This window comes from Onychostoma macrolepis, chromosome 25 (assembly GCF_012432095.1).
Source record: "Onychostoma macrolepis isolate SWU-2019 chromosome 25, ASM1243209v1, whole genome shotgun sequence".
NCBI lineage: Eukaryota > Metazoa > Chordata > Actinopteri > Cypriniformes > Cyprinidae > Onychostoma > Onychostoma macrolepis.
In genome coordinates, this window is record NC_081179.1 from 20,033,784 (window position 1) to 20,056,536 (window position 22,753).

Sequence of the window (22,753 nt, forward strand, 5' to 3'; positions counted from 1 at the left end):
TAGCAAATCAACGGTTGAAGGAGACTGGTTAAGAATATTCTGCCCAAGCCATCAAACCGACATCATCAGAGAAGGTATGTCATTCCAGAGAAGAAGTAAATGTTCAGATTGTGATTAAAGATTTCCAAAACGAAGTATTTTTTCAGTGGATTAACTTGCATGGATTCATTGTTCACATCAAGACTAGCAATGTGCGCTACTAGGCTAAATTAAGATTACTTTTAACGTTACAAATCAAAATTCATGGTGGGAATGCTACTGGATATAACAGTAACTTTGTTAAGATATTATAAACCTCCCTGGTTGGCCAACCTGTTAGCTAGCGTATGTGCTACAGCTAGGCCATGGGTACGAAAAACATGGCTATTGGAAAACTGTATAATAAGAAATCACTTCAGAAACAACATGAAATGGAATTTCTCAGCTTTACTTCTCCATTATTGTTTCCTGATACACACTTATGATTGACCTTCTCAGTCGTATTCCACCAGGTGCGGCTCATCTATATGGGCAGATATATAAACATAGACCTCTATATAAACTGAATCAATAATACATTTGTTGAAATGTGTTCAGTATTCTGAAAAAAATATTTTCCGGATTTTCTATACTATTTTAAGTCGTAAAGTAAACAGTTTTTATTAAAATCCTGCGCATGGCTTTAGCAGGCATGTATACATGATACAAAATAAGTGGGGCAGATGTGCCTGAGACCTCCCGAGCTCAACAGTGCCCCACAATTTTGTAACGTAAATCTGTGGTGAAAAGGGGAACTACAGCGCCCTCTAATTGAGAGCCATTGGGGCAGATTTGAGACTGCCCCGCTTTTTTTCATGTTAACGTTACCTTATGTGAAACTCGCTCAACCAAGACGATATCAAGCTATGTGTCTGCATCAGGTCAGTAACTAGTTGTCATGTGTGTTTTTTTGTTTTTTTTCTATGTGGAGTAGTGGGTCAAATTAACAAAGTATGCTATACGTTAAATACTTTAGTTTAAATGTGCTCACATGAATAGCCTTTATATGGTTCCATTGTGTTTGTTTTATTTATTCTGAGAATAGACATATGATCTTCTTTCCTCACCTGAATTGCTCCACAATTTGTACCATTCCAAATCAACATCTGGTGGTGATGAATACTATATTAAGGCAATTATTATACAGCTTGTAACATTACTTCAAGCCTGTCAATCAACATTAGCGCGCCACCCACAGGATAACGCAAGGACATCTCTGCCAAAATTTTGTGTTCAGAGATTAGAATATAAAGTTTGCAAAATAGTCCGCCCCACCTAAATTTACGGTCAGAAGCCTCTACTGTATTCCACCCTCACAATTCACTGTAAAGTTAATGGATTAATTAAAGCTCGTATCTTCACTGATGTGTGCAATTAAAACATGTCCCAATCCTGATGCTTAGAGTCTGCTATGTTATTAACGCCACTTTCATTTGTTTACTGCCTTTTTATCTCCTACTAAACACTGTGTTAACATGTTTAGTACAGTGACGATGAAATAAACATAGCTCATTGTTAATTAGCATGTTTGTTGGGAATCTGAATAAGATATTTAGGGGTCCAAGCGGCATCTATATTATGCTGTAAGCATTTGATTTTCATAAAACCTACTTTCCTTCTCTCTGTTTGTGGCCAAATGTGATATGCATGCCGCTCTTACTACTTCACACATTGGCACCATCTCGGATAATCCAGAAGCCTCTTTCAATCCTCACAGTATTCTGTAGAGGAATTCTCTGTTTACGGTTCCCTCCTCCTTTCATTCCACACCTCCATTCCAGCAATAGAGCTTGTGGCCAAGTGCTAGAATTGCCAGATTACTAAAGAATTACTTTACAAAAGTAGCTCTCAAGACTCATCTGCCTGTCTATGAGACCTGTTACAGTATGTGATTTATTAAACACATCTTTGAAGCCTATTAATATGCTTGGCTTCTAATTAAGCTTTTTTTTTTTTTTTTTTCTGGACTTAATGCTATTGGAATTGCGTTTACAAAGACTGGCTTAAAGGGCAGATGTTTATAACGCCAAATTTATTGCATTGTTAGGATGTGAATTTCCCAGATGCTACTAATCCTTACATTTCACAGTGTGCTTCTAAAATTGTTTTGCACGTTATTGTTGATTTTAAATAAATTGAATCAAGCCCATAAACAACTGAACTAGCTGAGAAACCAGGTCAGAAAGCCATTTTTCTTTTCTGAAACATCTGAACACACCATAGTCCCACTCATAAATACCAGTGTGCCTCACAAAGACTGAGCTCTATAATGTTAAATAAACCACACATCAAGCTGTGCTTATTTCTTCTCCGCAGGGAGAAGCGTATATTTATGAAGGCAACACAAGCCATCAGTTTCCGTGTAACTGCATGATGTTTACATTTAAGCAAGGCACTGCTATCCAAAGCGACTTGCAGTGCATTTAAGGGGTACATATAATTTAACATGTTCTCTGGGAATCGAATTCTTGATTTTGGTGTTGCTAGCTACATGATTTACCAGTTGAGCTACATAAACCATATCATGTGCAAATTTTGCTTAGAAAACTGACCACTACTATTTATTTTTAATTTTTTTTCATAGAACAACATCTGCTGCCAGTTTGTCAGTTCATGCATTTGATAATGTGAAGACCAGTTTGAGAGCATTGAAAATACAGACCAGTGCTTTTTGTTACTATGTCTTTGCACAAATAACAATGTTCTGAAAACACTCAATTTAGGTTCAGTAAGTATAGTCATTTAGCAGATGCAACTTACAGGGCACTTTAAGGAACGTGTACTTAAGTGTAGCATAATTGTGATGGATTAAATCTTTTAAGTTACTCAAGTGTCTAAATTTAATAACCACAGATGAGACATCGATACAAAATTAATTTAATTGCAGCAATTTTGTATTTTACAGTAATGTATTGAAGTTCATAGCTGATACAAAATTTCTGGACTCACTGGGCAGAAAACCAATCCTCATGGACTCAAAGTGGCTAAAAAAAGTAAAACAGTCCAAAATCCATACTGCATACAGCGCAGCATATTCCATTAATTTTTGCTTTGCAACTCATGAATATTTAAGCATGGGCATTTGCATAAAAGGCAGTGCCTTGGGAGCACAGCACCTGTCTCTGTTGATTTTATTTATGTTAAAATGTCATTTCTGCTAGTTTCCCAGATGCTAATATACCTTAATTGAGAGTATGACATTTACTAAAGGCTCTACATTTGGAATTAATTTATAACCACTTCATTTTCGTCAGCGGTGAAGTGATTTTTTTTTTTTGGTGGCGATCCCTGTGAAATTCACAAATTCAAGGATGCTCAAATAAGGGGGTTTGCTATCGAAGTGATAAAGCCACTATTAAAATGTCCCTTATTTTGGTCAAGGTACTGCAACAACAAAGACCTTGTGGGATATGGATACACATGCTGTGACTGGAGCTCATCCTCATGTTTTTAATCCACTAAGTGAATTTCTGAGGTGGCCCTGACAGTTTCCTGGCAACTCAAGATTGCAGTTTGTATACCTGCGATAGCTTTGCTTTTGTTGTTTTATCTTTTTGACATTTGATCCCTAACTCTAAGTAGAGTAAATATCAGAGGAGTGTAGTAGCTTACACTCATTGGGCCTCATTCATGAAACATTCGTAAATATAGGAGTAAATTCTGAGTAATTCAGTTAGAAATGACTTTCTAACATTTACAGATGAAAAATATACTCGTGACATGTCAGTTATGCATTGAGGAAACAAAACGTCTCAAATGCATTAAACAGCACAAATATGTTCGCTGATTGTCATGGTGGATCGATTTGATCCATGATCGACACATTAAGGGCTGCTTAAGAATAAGCGTGCACAAATGAGGTATATTGTGTGAACTTACATTGTCGTTTATAACCGCTTTATCCCCGATTGATTTGTTAGGTTATTTCAAGTCAGGTTTTGGACTTTAATCCCAGCTTTTCCTCGGGTCTCCGTAGTGTTGTTGTGATTCGTCATATTCACGTGTAGCAGTGATGAGAGAACGCGCTTGAGAAACAGTTTTGAGAGGAGAAATCAATCTACATATAAAATATTGGTCACAGATTATTGGTCACTTTATAAACAATAAAAGTGTAGCGCAACCACTAGTAATTGTATATAAATAAATCGTTTTTTACCGATGCAAATATGTTAGAAACGATGCATCGCGATACAAATGCCAACTTGTATCCGATGCACACTTTTTAAACCGATGCATCGCATCGTTAACTGTTTTTTTCCGATGCACCGAGCGAATCGGGGAATCTTCCCATCCCTAATGCACATGCAAGTGCATACTTAATGTCTCCTAGACCTCCAGGCTGTGACCACAAACTGCCCTTTCCTCTATAGTCAGTAGATTTCAACAGAATCTTTTATTATAGGAGAAGCATTCATTATATTTTATAGCTTTATTCCCTCTGGTTACAGTACAACTTCATTTCTTAAACTGTTTTAGCTCCTTGTATGTGTGACTGTGTTTGTAACGGGGTAAAGTCATAATCACCCCACAGGCAATAACACTCATGCAATGATATTTTATTCCCTTGACACACAGTTTCCTTTTATAAGGAGCTTCTGCCAAGGCGAATTTTTTTCCATATTTACCTTGTAGTCCCTCTCCTTGTCTGACTGCTGAAAATATCTTTTATCCATCTGTCGATGTTAGCGCACCTCCAAGTATATCCTTCTAGCTTTTCGCCATGCCACCTGAGTGATCCTCATTTCCTAATGGCAGTCAATGGAGGACAATCCCATAATCCATCCAAAGTGTGTCACTGACCTAGGTGCACTGGTTTCTGGGCTGTAGCCAGTCCAAAATTAACTTACTGTGACAATTGACAAATGATGGTGAAAATGGTGGGCAAACTTTTTTTTTTTTTTGCATTAATGCATTTTTTTGCAACAGTTCTGGTCCTCGCATTTGATTGGCCGAATGGCTTTCCAAAAGTGATTACAGGGGTAGATTATCAGTTAATAAAGATTTATTTTTTGTGTGATTCTTTGCACAATACTATCTGTCTTCAAATCACATTTAGCATAGTGCATGATTTGTAAACTAATACATTTTTACATTTGCTTTACAGAACCAGCTCTGTATGTATGAATTTTTGGACATAGTAAACTTGCTCAGTAGCTCCACTGGTACAGCAACACTTGTAATGTGAAGATCTCAGGTATAAGTAAAAAAAAAAAAAAGGAGTTAAGACAAAATTCTTTTTTAAAAATTTGTAAAAGCAAGCTACTGACATGGTTGCGTCAGCAAGTGTTTTGTTAACACAGCTGATTAGGTTTAAGGTAGGGTTTAATGTAGGTGGTGTATTATTTTTATACACAATAGAGTGTTAATCTTTTTAGTGTCACTTACTGGACAGTTCACTTTTTAAAAGTGTTGCAAGAGGCAACATAATAACATTTTGCAAAAATGTTGCCATATGGTTTTAGCTAACTGGTTTTAGCATTTCAAATCAGTGAAGAAACTGCTTGATTGCTGTATATGTCAGTCAGTCTCTTTGTGTCTAAGTGGGCAGTTCTCGGCTGCGATGTGGACCAGACCTTGTGCTTATAGTCAAAGTTTAGCTCTGTAAGGCCATCAGCTAACTGGAAGGTAGTATTCCTCCCCAAAATAGTGAAAATAATATAATAAGCAATCCTAATGTTGTAGCTTGCAAATATTTTTTGATAAACAACATTTTGGTCAAAGACCTTCTTCAGGCATTTTTCATAATACTTGCCTACACAGCTGCTGGCGTCCAGGTGTACGAGAAGTGTTTATTTATTCATTTTTTTTTGCCAAAGGCAATTTTATTTGCATTTGGCACTTTGCAAGTGTTAATTTTGCATCCCAGCTGTAGCCATTTCCATGTGTTCTCTTACTGTCTTTCTCTGAGAATGATTTAAACTGCTAAGAAGAGTCGCTATAATGGATGCTCATCATTTCTGCATGCTGTATGCAATATAAATGGTAATGATAGAGAACCAATAATACTGCTGATGAAATATAAAGTGAATGTGTGCGGTCATTGTCTCATTTACAGATGGTGAGAGGCCGATGGAGGGAACTGATACCAGCCGGAAGAGAGACTCACGTTCATCAGACAAGTACCGCAAAAGCGAAGATGTCAGCAACAGCCTGGAGGAGGAAAATGCAGTAAGATGTTTGTTTGTTTTGAAATTATGAATTTTTAAAGAAAACAAAATACAGGGCTCATATATCATATATTGTACTGAATGTGCACTTTAAATCTTAAAAGTATATTTTTAAAAACTTTCATTGACACTTTCATAACTGTTCTTAACACACAAAAAAGTGTATTTTGTAATATGTAAAATGTAAAGCTTTAAAGAATGTTTTAAATCATTGCTTCGCCATGCTTTAAAGTACACTTTATTATTTTTTAGTATGTTTTATTATTTTGATGTGCTGACTAAAATACTAAAGCACATATAAAGTACTTGGTTATAGTTTTTAAAAATGTGTGTCACTTGGTATTTAATTTAAAGTTAATTAATTTATAAATTGTACATGCGATTGTACATTGTACATTGAACTTTATCATTACAAATGTGTAATTACAAAATACATTTAAATACACAAGTTTCATTAGAAATTACATTCAAATATATTTTGTTTTATCATAAGTGCCATATTTCAAATACGATAAAAGTGGTTGCACTTTATTTTACAGTACATGTACTTACATGTACTTACAGTGTACTTACCTAAGAAAGTACTGGTAGTATAAGATAACTACATGGGTGTAACACTCTGGTCAAGTAGGCAGACAAGGGGGTTCTGGCATGTAGGTAAGTAATTTATTCACAACTTAAAGATAATGTAAATAGTAACTCAAACATCAGGGGAAGCAGAATAAAGAGTCTTATCTAGGCCCTCGTCCTTTCCTTGGTGGGCAGATGGCTGACCGGCAGTGCTGAGGCAAGAGGTGGAAGGCAACCAGAGAATAGCTTGCTACCTTGTGACCAGACAGTGAGGGAATGGATTGAGTGCAGTCATATAGGGAGCTTGATTGGTGGCAACAGGTGCAGAGGATTCCTTGATGGCGGTCAGGTGAGAGTGATTACAGACGGTGAACGAGTGTATGAGGTGATACAGCTGGTGAGGCAGGTGAATCCGTGACAATGGATTTGGACCCTGAACCTACCCCTAAACCTAACCCTACCCGGTTAGGTTTAGGGGTAGGTTCAGGGTTAGTACCTAGTTATTACCTAGTTATAGTAATTACTTTAATAAGTACATAGTACGTACATGAGGAACAGGACTGTAAAATAAAGTGCTACCATAAAAGTAATTAATAAATTACATATAAAGAGATATTAAGATATATTAAGAACATGTTAAGTCCTACTTGAGTGAAAAAAACACACTGAAGTTCAACTAATGACATTTAATATCAATTTATATTAATATTAATTATATATTAATATATTTATATTAATATACAAATTTTGTTTTTTAATTAATATTAGATTTTTGAACAATAATGACACTTACAATTATAATTTTCTTATTCTTTTTCTTATTCTGTTTTGCTTTAATCAGCTCCTCACTCTTATAAATAGCAGATTAGAGGCTGGAAATGGATCTTAATCCACTTTAAAATTCAGATGCAGTGTGAATGTAAAGACAACTAGATTCTGAGTGAATCTGCAGTATGTGTAAAGAAGTCATCGCAAAGTGATATTTCAGCCTTAATGTTGGCACAAACATAAACATGACGAGGCTGATGTCAAACTGTTTCTGTCTGAGAAAATCAGAAACACACTCCACTTTTTGCAAGAAGCTCTTTTAGTCCATTCCTAAAAGTTGACTTTATTTCACTTACTGAGGACATATCAGGTCAATTCAGCCTCTGGAAGATGAGGATATACAGTCGGGAATAAGATACGGTTCATACCGGCTTAAATGATTGATGGCCTTTGCGCTCGTCCAAGATGTTTCTCAAAAGAGCCTTCTCTGCATTTCCGTCTCTCCCACGGCACATAGGGGCCTGGCTTTTAGCACCTTTCATCTCAAGCACAGCACACTGCGTACTATCAGTGTCACACACAAGCCGGTCCAAATGCTCTCCGCATCACTCACAGGACCAATAAAACCTCAGCGTCAAATAAAATCAGTTGCACTGTCATATGTGGATACAAGCGAACAGCCTCACTTATTGTTAAGCACCGGTATAAATATTTTCACTGCAGGATCTTGCACAAAAAGAGAGCTTTTCACTTATAGTCCATATCTGCTAGCGTTGAAAGTGTACAAGCTGACAGAATTAACTTTAAGCAGATTTATGAATCTTGTTACGATAGGAAATATGTCAACCAATTGCGTTCGTCAAACCATAGCATGGGATTTTTAATTCTATGGCTTTAAAGCTGCGAGGGAAGGATTTATCAAGTCATAATGGAATGGAGATTGCAGAAGATGATGTGGACAAACAGAGAGTCTGTGACAGATGCTGTGCTGGTGGAGTGATTTATGTGTGTGGAGATAAATCTATCATTTCCTGTGCTGTGCTGTGAATACATTACTGCTGTTTAGTTCTGCTTCATAATCTCAATGTCACACATAGGCTCTACACGGAAAGTTTGTCCCTAAGCAGTTTTCTTTCAGTCAGAAGTCCAGGAAAGATGTAGAATTACTGCAAATGTAGAATTATTTGCAAAGACGTTGTTTAGAAACAATTCATTAGTTAATACCCACACAATCATTTGCATACAGTCGTCACCTTCAAGCTATTGACTATTAATCTGCAGTACTTGACAGTTCATTTATTATAAATAATTTGCAAGTGAAAATAGGTGTACAGAGTTCATCTGCTTTTATGACTTATTTTTTTATAGGGCTAAAATTATTATTATTATTATTATTTTTTAATAAATGTAGTACCATGTTTATGTATATATGTTTTAAATTTCTTCTAAAATATTCAAAACAAATATATGGTATGATTAACATAACCATTTAATATTATATAATTGAATATAATTATTGGCACATTTTATTCTACAATTAAAATAGCATAGTGAATGTGTAATAGCCAGTAAAGTAATTTATTATTATTAATTTTATTTAAAACATTTAGCCCTATTCCACTTTTAGGTTAATATTTGTTAAGTTGAAGCATAGTGTGCTTTTTGATGGTTATATTAAATTAATTTACTAGAGAAAGTTGATATTTAAGGTTGTCATTACCATTTTTAATCACCTATTTTTAAATAATCCTGCACTGTGATGTGTATTTTTAAAATTACAAATATTTATGGTAATTAGATAAAGAGAATGAGCAAAAAGTTAAAAAACAAAAGAAAACAGCTGAATATATTGCATGTTCATATCACAAAAGTATTTCAGTAACAACCGCCTAATAGATAGCCTTCTCTGGGAATTTAAGTGAATGATATCTAATCAGTTATAATTTAGTGCACATATTTGAAAACATGACTCAAACCAATGTCACATTAAATTAATGCTGTAATAGTTTTGTAATTCATTAAAATTGGAAGTAGTTAAAGGACTTTTAGCAAAGCACTGTGGGCTATATAGCATTGTATCGTCAGATACCGGTCTCCATGGTAACACTGAATACTCAGTACACTCCTGTGGGATCATTTCCAGCCTTACACCAATAACATAGACTCAGGGTGGGGAGAACAGTGTTTTTGTGTGTGTGCGCTCGCATGTGACACGAGCCTCAGGGATGTACTGGACTTGGATGTTTTTTAACATTTTATGCATCTCTCTCATATAATATTAGACAATCCATGTATCATTTCCTTGTTCTCATATGTGTGGAAGAGTCTAGCTTCTGTACATACACTACCCACATGCATATAAAGCAGCAAAATTCTTCAGGCCATACCAGTTGTGCGCTGACAGGGCATCAGAAAGTCTGTGATATCTACAATGACAGATGAGTGTAAAATATCAGAGATATGTGGACTCCATTCCAGAGCGCACTCGAGTCTGAATTAGAGGGAAACTGAACTCTTTATCCACCTTTTCCTTCAACGCGGAAGTAAGCCTATGGGTGAGACTTCCGGTTCATTAGCCGCTATAGGTAAATAATGAGGAGAATAACAGTGTGCAGTAAACGGTAAAACTGTTTGCACTACAAGCCAGTGTGTTCATAATTAAGATAATACATTCAAATAATATGATAAGACACTAATTTTCAATATCAAGCAGCAAAACAAACTGTTTTCTGCAACTAAAAATAGCTGGACGCGGATGAGACCGTAAGCTAGACCCATAGAATTTACAAATGGCCGCGCCCATTTTTACGTCAAGAAAAAGGTGGATAGAAATTTAAGGATGTAGTGCTATACAGGCTAGCCTGAGAGCTAATTAATGGCTTTGCCTATACTCATTTAGTCACATTTTCAGAATCTGTTAGAGCACAAAATCTTCTCTAACTTTGGAGTACTTTGAATAGCTCACAAATCTGTTATAACACATATTTAAAGCAATAGCTCACACAAAAATGAAAATTCTCTCAATATCCCACCATAATGTTCTTCCCATATCACTTCATTTCTTCAGTGTGACAAAAAGGGACCACTTTTGAAGACTTTTACAGTGACCACAGTCTGTCAACCTTCAAAAAATGGTTTTGAAGGACCTTAGAGGTGTCATGAATGTAGTGTATATAACTATCTGTGCTATATTCGGGGTCTTCTGAAGCTGTATATTAGCATTATGTGAGGAAGAGACTTCCTTTCCTCTTTGGAGGTTGACCTCATGACAAGGGTGTCTAATCCTGTTCCTGGAGGGCCACTGACTTGCAGAGTTTAGCTCCAACCCCAATTAAATACTCCTGAACCAGCTAATCAAGGTCTTACTAGGCATACTAGACACTTACAGGCAGGTATGTTGAGGCAAATTGGAGCTATACTGTGCAGGACAGTGGTCCTCCAGGACTGAATTTGGACACCCCACTGTATGTTTCCATTGTAAGGAACAGAACAGCAAGCATTCTTCAAGGTTTCTCCTCTTGGGTTTCACTGATGAAAGAAGGTCATGTTAGTTTGGAAGGATGAGGGTTTGTAAATAATGCAAATCTATTCCGTTCTGGATGAACTGTTCATTAAAATCAGTTACTCTTTTCACCTTCCTGTTTCCTATGAATGTTACTCCAAGGGTTGATGTGGCAGCACTGTATGGTGCAGAATTAGAGGTCGGAGTGTTGTGGGTGTCATCCATATTAATGACTCTCAGGACTTCTTTAAGGTGAGACCTTGCACCTGATCTCAGCATTCACAGCTTTAAGGCAGAGGAACTGCCATCAGATATTCTGAAGAGCTTCTCACCTTGTTGAGCACTGAATACACCTTTATAAACCCCAACAGAACAACAAAACTCTTGACATTTGCAAGAGGTTTGGTGTCTCCAGGCAAACAGACAACAAATCCACTCAGTTTGTAGCCAGCATCTTCTCATAATTGCCTGGGAATCCATGCAACTGTTAATGGTTGATGATGCCGTTGCTTGGTCCTAGAAATGGTAACGGGCCCACTTAGGCGCTAACCGCAATTGATTGTTTAAATGTCTACTGCAACCAGATTTTGTGGAAAAGGGGGGTCTCAGGGTTCACAAGCAGTTCCTACAAGATTTATGGCTGCAGAGCCCGTGGAGATGCAGGGAGGCAGGAAAGACCAAATGAGTCTGGAAGTCAGGACTTATATGAGAAAGAGGGCTTGTTTACACCTGGACACTGCAAGCATTTTCTCTGATCGGATAGAAATTGAATTGTTATAACGGTTCCATTTACACTTGGCCACTAAATGTGTCTTAGCAAAATTAATACAAATCTGATCTTCAATTGCCACACTATATGCAAAATTAACAGAGTTCACATCAACGAAAGCAATAGATATGTGCTGCATTTTATTCATCATCAGCTAATTTCAAGATCAAAGACAGCAACAGGAGAGAGTCAGCACTTGAAGTTAAGTTAGTCTCACTACTTTTAATGAAGATGATTGTGTGTTGAGCATCTGCGACTTCAGTTTAATTTGCGGCAGTTTGTGCGTCGGCTTGCTAAAGAGTAGTCTCAGCCTCAGACGTCACGCCCACAGACTGTTGGCTGAATGAAACTCCTGAAGTGTTTCCAATTTTCAAAGTCATCGTCTGATTGGTTGAAATATACCGGATTTCTGGGAGACGTGTGTGTCGTGTTCTTTAACGTTCCACCTGGAAACAATGATGCCTTGACGCCAAACCCCCTCATGGAAGAACAAGCTGTTGTCTTTACAAATGTGACAGTGACCGCTTATGAGGATCAACAAAACGCTGGATTTTCAAAAGTATGTGAAATATGCAAAGTTCGCGGCATAGACTCTTGAAAAACATCCGAGAGTTTTACACTCTGTTATTGTGGCAACATTTCCATGCCCCTAAACATGACCCAGCACAAAACGAAACATGATTGGTTGCATCACCTGTCAGTCATAAGGCCTCTTGGGTGGTACTTGGCCATTCAAAGCAGCCAAGGTTCCCATACTTTCTGCGGTCAGTCTGAAGATCTGGCTATGTGAGACTAGCTAAAGAGATACTCAGCTACTCATCCGCAGTGATGCATGTAGCATTAGCACTGTCTTATCTGGCTATGACATGTCATATAGCCTATAACACGCTCTCGCATGTTTGTTATTTTAACATTTTGGGAGGAATAAAATTTACATATGTAGTTTCAACAACAAGATAAACTTACACTTGTCCAGTTTTGTCTGGTATGCGTCCCAGACCACCTTCTGAAGTGGTTTGTGCAATTGGATTTAAATCCCTCTCAAAAGTGTTTCGGAAGGCCTGGTCTTTTCACACGAAAATTTTTCAGAGAAAACGCATGAAGTGACCGGGTGTAAACAGGCCCAGAGAGACCAAGAAGCCACTAAGAAACGTGAGGTAATGATTTGTCCTTAAGGCAAGGTGTAGGCATTCAATGTGGAAATATATTTATCTCAAGGCAGAGATTAAAGGAAACAAACATTCTTCAAAGACTCATTTAAAGCAATTTTCGGCGGTATTTATAATTATCATCCAAAGTGTATGGTACACTAATTGATGGAGTACTACTCCTCGAGCAACTTGGGTTCCCTGAATAACTTGGTTACGGCACAGTGATGATGGACTAAACCACGGGTGCCCAATCCTGAATCTGTCCTGTAGTTTAGCTACAACCTGCTCCAACACACCTGCCTGGAAGTTTCTAGCACTCATAAATACCTTGGTTACCTGGTTCAGGAATGTTTAATTAAAGTTTGTAGCTCAACTCTGAAGGGAGTTAGTCCTCTAGGAGCAGGATTGAGCACCCCTGGAGTAAACTTTCAGATTCTGGGTTAACTAATACTTGGGACTTAACCTACAACCATGTTAGCATCCTTCACAGTTATATTAAACGATTTAGACATGCGTAATATATATAAGTTATAGATATAAGGCAGGTCACGATTACATGGACTCCAATTATGTTCTTTTCAAGAGTGATTATTATACTTTGTCCTTGTGTGATCTAGATTTAATCAATCTATAGCTATGGTACTATAAAATGTTATATGTTGTTTTGCTGTCTTGTGGTGTCATGAGCCAGTCAGCAATAGCATCAATAGCATGATGATGATTGTGTAGTGTTTAGACACATGGCATTTACAGCTTAGGTGATTGGCTCAAATATGTATCTGTCCATAACTCAGTTCTCATGAGCAATGATGGGAGATTTCAAATGGCACTTTTTGAGTCTTTCACGGCAACTGAGCAACTATACTGACAGATTGCTTTCCCCAGGTACTATAGACCTCCTTGGGGACTGTCCACCTGGACCAAATCAAGAGTGAAGCACCTTCCTCAAGGGCACAAGGGAGAAGCTTGATGATTCTTTTTCTCTGGGATTTAAGCCTAAAATATGTGGGTTGCTTGTCCAGATCTTTAATGACACTCCACACAAAACATCACCAGAACAAATCAGAATCACTTTTTTTTTTCAATTATTCACATCCTTGTTCAATATGTCCATGGTCGTTTTCCCAATTAAAGGTGTCTGCTGTGTGCATTGACGTGGACAAATCATAGATTGTGTTAAGACTTTAAATATGATATTTGCTTGACATGGAAGCTGATTTTCAGGGCTCACCAGATTTTAATTACTTTGGTGTCTTTTCACCCACTCAAAGCTTTTTGCAATGAACACTGACTGTTAAAACTTATTGCTGTAAAAATAAATCTCTTCAGCCATGCTTATACTTTACGGGCAGTGGGGTGGCCTGTCACACCATCTGTCACTCTGGCAGTGACCGATGTTTCCAGCTCCAGCCCGCGCAATAAATAAACTTATGCTTTTAGGTTGCCCTTTGCAGAGTTCCTCAAGCACACTGCTGTAAAAGTAGTTGGTCAATCATCGTCAATGGCGGGTAAAGGCGAGTAGGCAGTCAATATGGTTTTGGCCAACATAGATGACATGTTAAATCAATATCTGAGCCTGCCTGGTGTGAGTTCGATAAGGCTCATATGGGTCCAGGAGACACCTCTTAATGAGCTTTACATATATACCAATAGATCTTGCTAATTGCCTAAATGGTATTTTTAATAGCTGTGCATTGGGAAAGGCAATCATTAGGTCATGGGGGTTCAATAGGCCTTATTTAAATAGTGAGATTACTCCACCACAAAGCAAACATATATACTGTAAAACACTGAGGGTGCAATTTTATCTCAGTTTAGCTCAGTTACAAGTTTATCTCAGTTTAGCTCAGTTACTAGTAACTAGTAGCGTTTTTGTGGATAGATATTTGAAGTGATATGCAGGTTTTTTTTTTTTGGTTTTTTTTTAAAGAAAAGATCTTGGAAAAGGGTATTAAAAGTACTGAAGATGTGCTGATACCTGTAGATTTATTTAGGATTGGGACACATCATAATGATGTCCTTTTTTCCATATTACAGAACTGATAATGGAATTTTTCACATTTCACTGTTCCATCTTTTAAATCAGATGAAGCCCTGACATTTGAATGAATGAAAAACCTTCACAAAGAAGTCACTTCATGTAACTGAAACTTTGAGGTAGACCAGAGTGGGTCAACATTTTCAGCATCACCTCAATTTTTCCATTTCATAACGTGAGGGCTTTTATTAAACATATCAGAGGTCAAAATGAATGACAAGATTGTGCAAGTATTTCTTGAATGTGTTGACAGAGAGGACTGTGTTCTTGTTGGGAATTTCGCCCATCCTGGTTCACACAAAAGCGCTATAGTGACGGATCTATTTTTGCACTCAATGCAATCTTATTTATACACAAACCCACATGCCACTGGGCATAAAAAGTTTTCTGTTGTACTATACTAGTAGATCTAGGAATAATTGATTCATTCTAGAGAAATGATTTGTGAAGATTGGAGTGCTTAAACCAGTTACAGTAAACCAATGACCTCCTCTATTTCATTGTTTTTTTGCTCTGAAAATAGTTCTGCTTCTTAGGTGCCCTATATCCCTTTATCCCACCCATTTCTACTGAAGATTGAAGAATTGGAATATGTCTCTGGCTCTGATTGGCCCCTTACTGGGGGTTATTTCAAAGGTCATAGCAGGCATTGGGCCCCGGGGCTGATCATCTCCTCATGATTCTGACTCCTGCTTAACTCCATGCTCCATAAACCCTGCAGCTAATGGGCTAAACCAAGGGAACGACAGCACAGGTCTTCCAGGAGGTTCCTAGGGGATGGAGCGGGCGGCTCTGGTGTCAGACTGTGTTCTGTATGAAAGCTCTATGGCTTGCGGGCACCCCAGAGAGCCCTGCTCCTCCTCTAAATCATGAGCAGAATGAGGATGGGATTGAGGCGCTGAAACCAATTTACTTTAGGGCCGTGGTGGGTGTATCCTCATGGGGTTTGCCTTCTCTGAAGAGGTTGTAAGGCTCCGCTAGAGGACAAGGTCAATGATTAAGGCTGAAACTCTAGTGATGACTCTGTCAGAGATGTGAAGAGCTTCATAAGAGCTTGTTTTTAGTTAATGTGCCATAACTGAAATAGTCAGGATAGTTACACTGTCTTCCCAAGTATTTTATGTGCTGCAAAATAATCCAACTGTTCAAAAGCATGGAGTTGGGAAGATTTTTTTAAAAATGTTTTTGAAATACATCTCTTATGATTTTCATTTATTGGTTAAAAATACAGTAAAAACAGCAGCATTGTGAAATATTGTTACAATTTAAAATAACTGTGTTCTATTGTAATATATTTTAAAATATAATTTATTCCTGTGATCAAATCAGATCATTACTCCAGTCTTCAGTGTCGCATGATCCTTCAGAAATCAATCTAATATGCTGATTTGCTGCTCAAGAAACATTTGAGCATATTGCTTAATATTTTTGTGGAAACCATGATAGGTTTATTTTCTTAAGGATTCGATTAATAGAAAGTTAAAAAGAACAGCATTTATTGGAAACTGAGTTTTTCTTCTTTTTTTTCGGTGTCACTTTTGAACAATTTAATGCATCCTTGCTGAATAAAAGTATTGATTTCTTTCAAAAAATGTTTACTGAATGAAAAAATGTCACTCACAATCATCATTCATAGAAATGTCAGAGCGAACACCAGCAGATGACAGCAGACCAGCAGCAAAAACAACATTAGATATGTCAAATGAAATCCATAACGTGTGGGAAAAGGTCGTTTTTAGTTACAGAAATAGGGCACATTTTAGTTGTGTGTTTGCGATTTTTTTCTTTGTTTTGATGCAGTTTGAAAAAAAAAGAAGAGGATCACTTGTGTTGAACGTGTGGCACCATTGCATTAGATATTAAGACCATGGTGTTTGTTGTCTTTTAGCATGACCGAGGTCAGAAGATTGAATCACGTACACAGAGCTGGATATTTTAATTCTTTAACACTGTTGCCTTGCCCAGAAAAGTTTAACAACAGCAGAACTGCATCACTTTTATTCTCTGCTTTGGGGCAGAAGTCATATATAGATGGTGAAAGATAAGAAGATCCCTAAAGAAACTAAAATAGTGAAGGATTTTTTTCTTTTTTTCTGGGAGTCTCACTTGTTTGAAGTACCAGGCAAAGAAACGTTGACATGAGATTTGGCAGCCTTGCAGCACGGAGGCCTTCAGCATGATGAATAATTGATGTGAAAATCTCAGTTTAAGCGTTTATTTTTTCTCTTGTGCCTTTGCTCTGCTGTAGCATGCATGTTTTTAAGGTCTGCATTGTCTTTCATTCCTGTGGGACAGCTACATGCTTTCATGGTTTCCCCCGTACATTTCAGAGACAGCATGTTTCCTATTGTTACGTTTTTTTTTTTTTTGTTGTCTCGCTACTGAAGAACATTTGTGGTTTGATACTCTTTTAGCCGCTCTCATTAAATGTTTTTATAGTGTTAAATAGTTATATCTCAGTGGTGACCTACATTAATAAAATGCGTAACTTCACATAAATGTAATAGTTGCGTTATTTAAACCTACATTTTAAACTAAATATCATTATATATGTATTTTTATACATAAAAATAAACCCTAAACTCATACCACTTTTTTTTCTTTTTTTTTATCTTGCATGAATAACATCTTGAATCTGGGAAATGACACCTAGCTGCTTGGATTTCTTGTCCACCCACACAGAGTCATGACATAATCAGTGTCCACTTCCATTTCTTGCTCTTAACCTCATCTCTGGATCTTTACTCACCTCCGGTTCAAGTTGTTATCCCTGGTTACTGACTTTTCAGTTTCAGTCCAGCTTATATTCTTGACTTTTCAGACTTTCGACAGACTCAACTTTGAGTATCGTAATTCTCTGCAGTGTACAACTAACTTCTTGAGCTCTTGATCTCTGAACCGTCTCAGGAGATGGCCCTTGGTTAACCACTAGCTTTTTTTCAGGGCCTGAACCATGAAACTTGTTAGAGCTCAAGGTGAGTCGAAACAGTTTGTCTATTCCAAGACCTAGTGAGTTGCCTACGGGGCAGCATTTTAATGCACTCTCCCATTGTGAAGGCATTTCCAAAAACTAGGCATCTTAATTGCACAGACTACTTCAATAAAATATTTTGGTAAAATTCCTAATCAGCTTTGCAAGGCTATTAAAAAATCCCCAGTTAAATCAATGTGTTTTTTATTTTACATGCTGAAAACTGTACTTGGGAACTATCTAGGTTACTCATTTTAGGTAATGTATTCTGACTTCTTTTAGATTACTTGTTGATCTTGTTTTAAACAAACCATCAAATGTACCATATTGATATAAAAAAGCAAAGAGAAAGAAAATATATTCCATTTCTTTATATATCAGCCTCATAAAATGCATTAAACATTACCTTAATGTAAGCCCATTAACATTAATGTCATCCATAAAAAAGTAACTGTAATCTAATCATGAGTGTTAGAAAAAGTAATATACTCTATTTACAAGTACTTGATTTTTGGAATCTGATTACGTAGATTACATGTAATCAGTTACTACCCAGCTCTGAGTATCATGCAGTCATTTTAGCAAAATCCTCCCTGCTGAAATAAACAATAGACACCATCACAAAATGTGTAATGGTTTTACTGGTTATAATGAGACTTGTATTGGTTTTAATGGAAACTGTAATGGACCCTGTGGGTCTCTACTGATAATTGGTCACCTTATATTGATGGCTTGTTAAAACCAATAAATTGTAATGGAATATGTCCCAAAACACACTACAGAAAATAATTTCGTAATGGTTTTAATGGTTAAAAGTTGATGGTTTGTAATGTTTGTAATGGTATTTGTAGCGGAAATCATTAGAATGTTCTGTGATGTTCTATTGTTTTTATGTTTTTTTCCAGGTTTACTCTGTGCTTACATGTTATACACTGTAAAAAGTTTTTCTCTCTACTTTGAGTGGCCTTTTTGTTTTCAAAGTTGTATTTACTGTAGAAGTATTTTCATCTTGACAAGTTATATTATTAACATACTCTTGTACTCTTTGTAGATTATATAAAACTTTTTTTTAGTTGAGTTTTTAAGCCAATAAGAACAAATATGTACATACCAAAATGGACGATGGTGAAAATTTTCAATCTTTGTGGAGGAACTCACGAGATGGCTGATGAACGTCTTGTATCTGCATCTGTCTTCAGCAGATTCCACAATATATGTTGTTGAGAACATGATATTCTTTTTGAAATAAATCCGCAAATAGATGTCTTTAAGTTGAAGAGGGGAAATACTTTCGTTGTCAACATACAAACCAGTCCGTAAAAACAAAAGTTATGTCATATTAAATTGCTAAACTTTGAATTGCAGTGTATGACAAACAGTTTAAAAGATCTGAAGTCCATATTTCCACATTTGAGTAAATAGCTTTACTTGTATGAATGGAAATAGCTATCTGGGGCAGGGTTGCCAGATCTGCAAAATAAAATCAGCACAATTGCTATTTAAAACTATCCCACTCGCGTTTTATTTTTTATTTTTTTCCTCCGTTGAAATAGTATTCCGGGGGTGGGGGGAGTTTGCCTTAACCTGCGGTTTAAAAAAACACCAACAGCAACAGTGTAAAAGTAGCTCAATTCTGCAGAAAAACTGCGCCACACAGGTTTTTGGGCATAAACAAAATGTCCGCCGAATGGACTAACTTGCTTAAAAGAACCGTAGAGTGTAAATGTATGTAGTCTAAGAGCCTCAGAGAATATCAACATGATTTTTTGTCCATTTTGTTTTAAGAAACGTCTGACTAAAATTACTAACCTCTGTTCACTTTAACAGACAAAAAAGATGATACCACAATAATAGACGATCATTGTTTAAACTAATAGGACAGCAGTGTCTGTCCACAAATGATTGTAGACATAACACAGAAGAACATACTCATTTGTATGGTTGTGTATGTTTGTTGCTAACTATTCAGCCATTTTTGTTTGGCCATATGGATCAGACAGTCAGCAAACGGACTGTAGGTGGTCTATAAGGGTGCCATCTGAGGGCAAAACCATCTCTGGCTTACACCCCAGATTCAGAAGTCATTGCAGGCTCTCTCCTGAGAAGCATGCTAGTCCACCCTGCTTACTGTCTCTGTGTTTGTAGTTCATAATGCACTGTCTCCTATTGAAAAACAACCCATGGCCCTCACTTCACATTGATTTTTATCAGCCTGCCGGCCCCATGATTGATCTCCCCTGCAAAAGCATCGATTTCCCCCGCTCACCCTCTTAGCCCCTTTGTCCGAGACTACAAATGGACCGCAGACACTTTTCTATTGTTATAAATGGAAAAAGGGGTCCGAGCCTTCCAATAAATGACAGCACCACCAGCTGTCCTCTACGAGTTGCACAGTACCGTTGTTCTGTTTATGACTGTTAATTAGTTTTTTGTACCTGCTGGTTTGGCGAGATAGGAGCTGTGTCGTCAGAGATGGGAAGCCTTCAGAGGTGCAGTTGATGACTAATAGTCAACATATGCCATGGCAGTGGACAGATTGTGTGTTCGTGTATGTATGTGTGTTTGATATTGAGGAACTCGAATACCTTGAGCCCAATGACAACAGTCCTTCACAGACCCCATGACTTGGTTTGATGAGCATTGTTTTCTTTTTTGTGTTGACGTCTGTCCTATTATAAAGGAATTTGTGGTGGAACACAAAGTAAAGAAATAGCTATTGCTAGTCAGAGACAAGTGGTATTAAGATGTAAAAAGGAGGTCGTACTGTGTGTCTCAAAACTTGCCTAGTTTCTGCTACACACTGAAAATAATGCGTTTTTTGTCTTCACAAAAGAAGTTGAAGGGTAGATTTTAGGGTAGTCAAATAGAATGCTGCAGGGAAGATGTATTTTTGTAGGCTGAAAACCAGAAATGTTATAATTTTAGCACTTCCGGTTCAATCATCTTGAAGTCAGCGGGTTGTTTTTTTTTAATGGGTTTTTGATTCAGTGTCTGTAATTACTCTTCAACAATTTGTCATGGAACAACAGCTAAAAACATTACATAGCTATTGCTAGTCAGAGGCAAGTGATATTAGGAGGGAAAAACAGGTTGTGGTTGTGGACGTAGTAGTACTATATGTCCCAAAAATTGTCTACTCCTCTGCTATATACTCAGAAGAATGTGTCTTTTCCTCACAAAAGAGTACATCGTTTTAGCATATACAAACAGAGTGTTACAGGGATGATATATCTGTGTAGGCCAAAACCCGGCAATGAGTTAGCATTTTATACAATAATAATAACCAAATACAAATACCAGATACAATAGTAATAACCCCCTGTGATTTTTTTTTTAAAGCTTTTACTTGTCTTGAAAAAAGCAGTTGTTAACAAGTGGCTAAATGGGATTACAGAGGTTGTGAGAAATATCAATACAATAAAATTCAATAATTTTTTTTTTTTTTTTTTAAGACTGAAAGAGTTGTCAGAAGCTTAACGATGGTGGCATTCATTTAAAGACTGTGTTTAGCTTTTTCTTTTGGCAACTGAATTTAGGCTTCAAGATTGATTTGTGTTCATTTGTGAAGATTATCATGATGAACAAGTCCTGCAAGAATCATGAACTTTTGTTGGTCACAGAGCTTATTTTCTGCAATTACCCAATGGAAATGGAAAATCTAACACTTTAGTTTAGGGACCAATTCTCACTATTAACTAGCTGCTTATTAGCATGCCTATTATTAACATATTGGCTGTTTATTAGTACTTATAAAGCACATATTCCACATGACCATTTTCTACATCCCTAATCCTACCCAATACCTAAACTACCTTACTTACTATTACTACACTGCAAATTATGGGTTTATTGAGGCAAAAGTCATAGTTAATGCTTTGTTAATGGCAAGAATCTGACCTTAAAATAAAGTGTGACAAAAATCCTGTTGGGATTTTGTAGTTGGAATTTATGAGTTGGCCAACAAATATACATTATCACTGCAGCAACAGAATAAAAAAACAACTCAAGGGTCAGGGATAATTGTCATGAATTCATTATTGACCTCTAAAATGGCAATGAATCATTGTTTTGTTTAATTTGTTTATTTGTTTATTACAGATTTTCCTAATGGACAGTCCTTTGAGAACTCATGTTTTTTCTCACTTCAGCTGGTAAAAGTCTATCGTGATTAGCTTAATGATCGATGCATCCTGGGAAACACTCAAGAGGGTTAGACTGTGTCCTTCATGCTGCTTTCACCCTGCTGCGAACGTGGCCCCAGTTGATATTGGCATTCTTAATTTACGCTCTTGTCTTTAAAGTCTCAAATTTTCAACAGTCTCATTAATGGCCAATGCTAGCCTTACTGCACTTTATGCAATTTCTTTTTTTGCTTTAATTTTTCTTCTTAGTCTTACAAAAACACTGTGATGGTATAATGTTATCATATTGTAATTTGATGTTTCTAAATGATCTTTGTGTTATATAAAATATACGTAATCTAAAGAATACCATAGCATTCCACAGTTCAAAATATTGTTGGAGGCTTAAGCTGCCAGTTTATAGTCTTTATATACAATATATACGTTTTGACAGATTCCAGCCATAGGGGGCGCTACAGTTGAAAAGCCACTATAACCCTGCAAACATTTGAAATATAAAGTGGAAAATACACATCTATTCACATGATGCAATACATACAATAGATACATACAAAGTCAATGCAAAGACGTGAATAGACGCAAATTCTTGCATTTTTGCTAATAACACCATGCATGCTTGCAAAAGTAACTATATATAATAAAATACTGCATTGGGAA

General features: G+C 36.8%; 1 protein-coding gene across 7 annotated transcripts in view; it reads left to right on the forward strand.

Annotated features, from left to right (window-relative positions):
* b4galnt4a (beta-1,4-N-acetyl-galactosaminyl transferase 4a) overlaps positions 1-22,753 on the forward strand; it is a 181,130-nt gene that overhangs the window by 53,864 nt on the left and 104,513 nt on the right. For 4 of the 7 annotated variants that reach the window (XM_058767447.1, XM_058767446.1, XM_058767444.1 and 1 more), the window contains exon 2: positions 6,074-6,186. In XM_058767447.1, coding sequence (XP_058623430.1) covers positions 6,088-6,186 — 99 coding nt within the window. In that variant the 5' untranslated portion in view covers positions 6,074-6,087. Of the gene's footprint in view, positions 1-6,073; positions 6,187-6,950; positions 7,105-22,753 lie in introns of all 7 variants that reach the window. The other 3 variants (XM_058767441.1, XM_058767442.1, XM_058767443.1) reach the window with 1 other exon arrangement.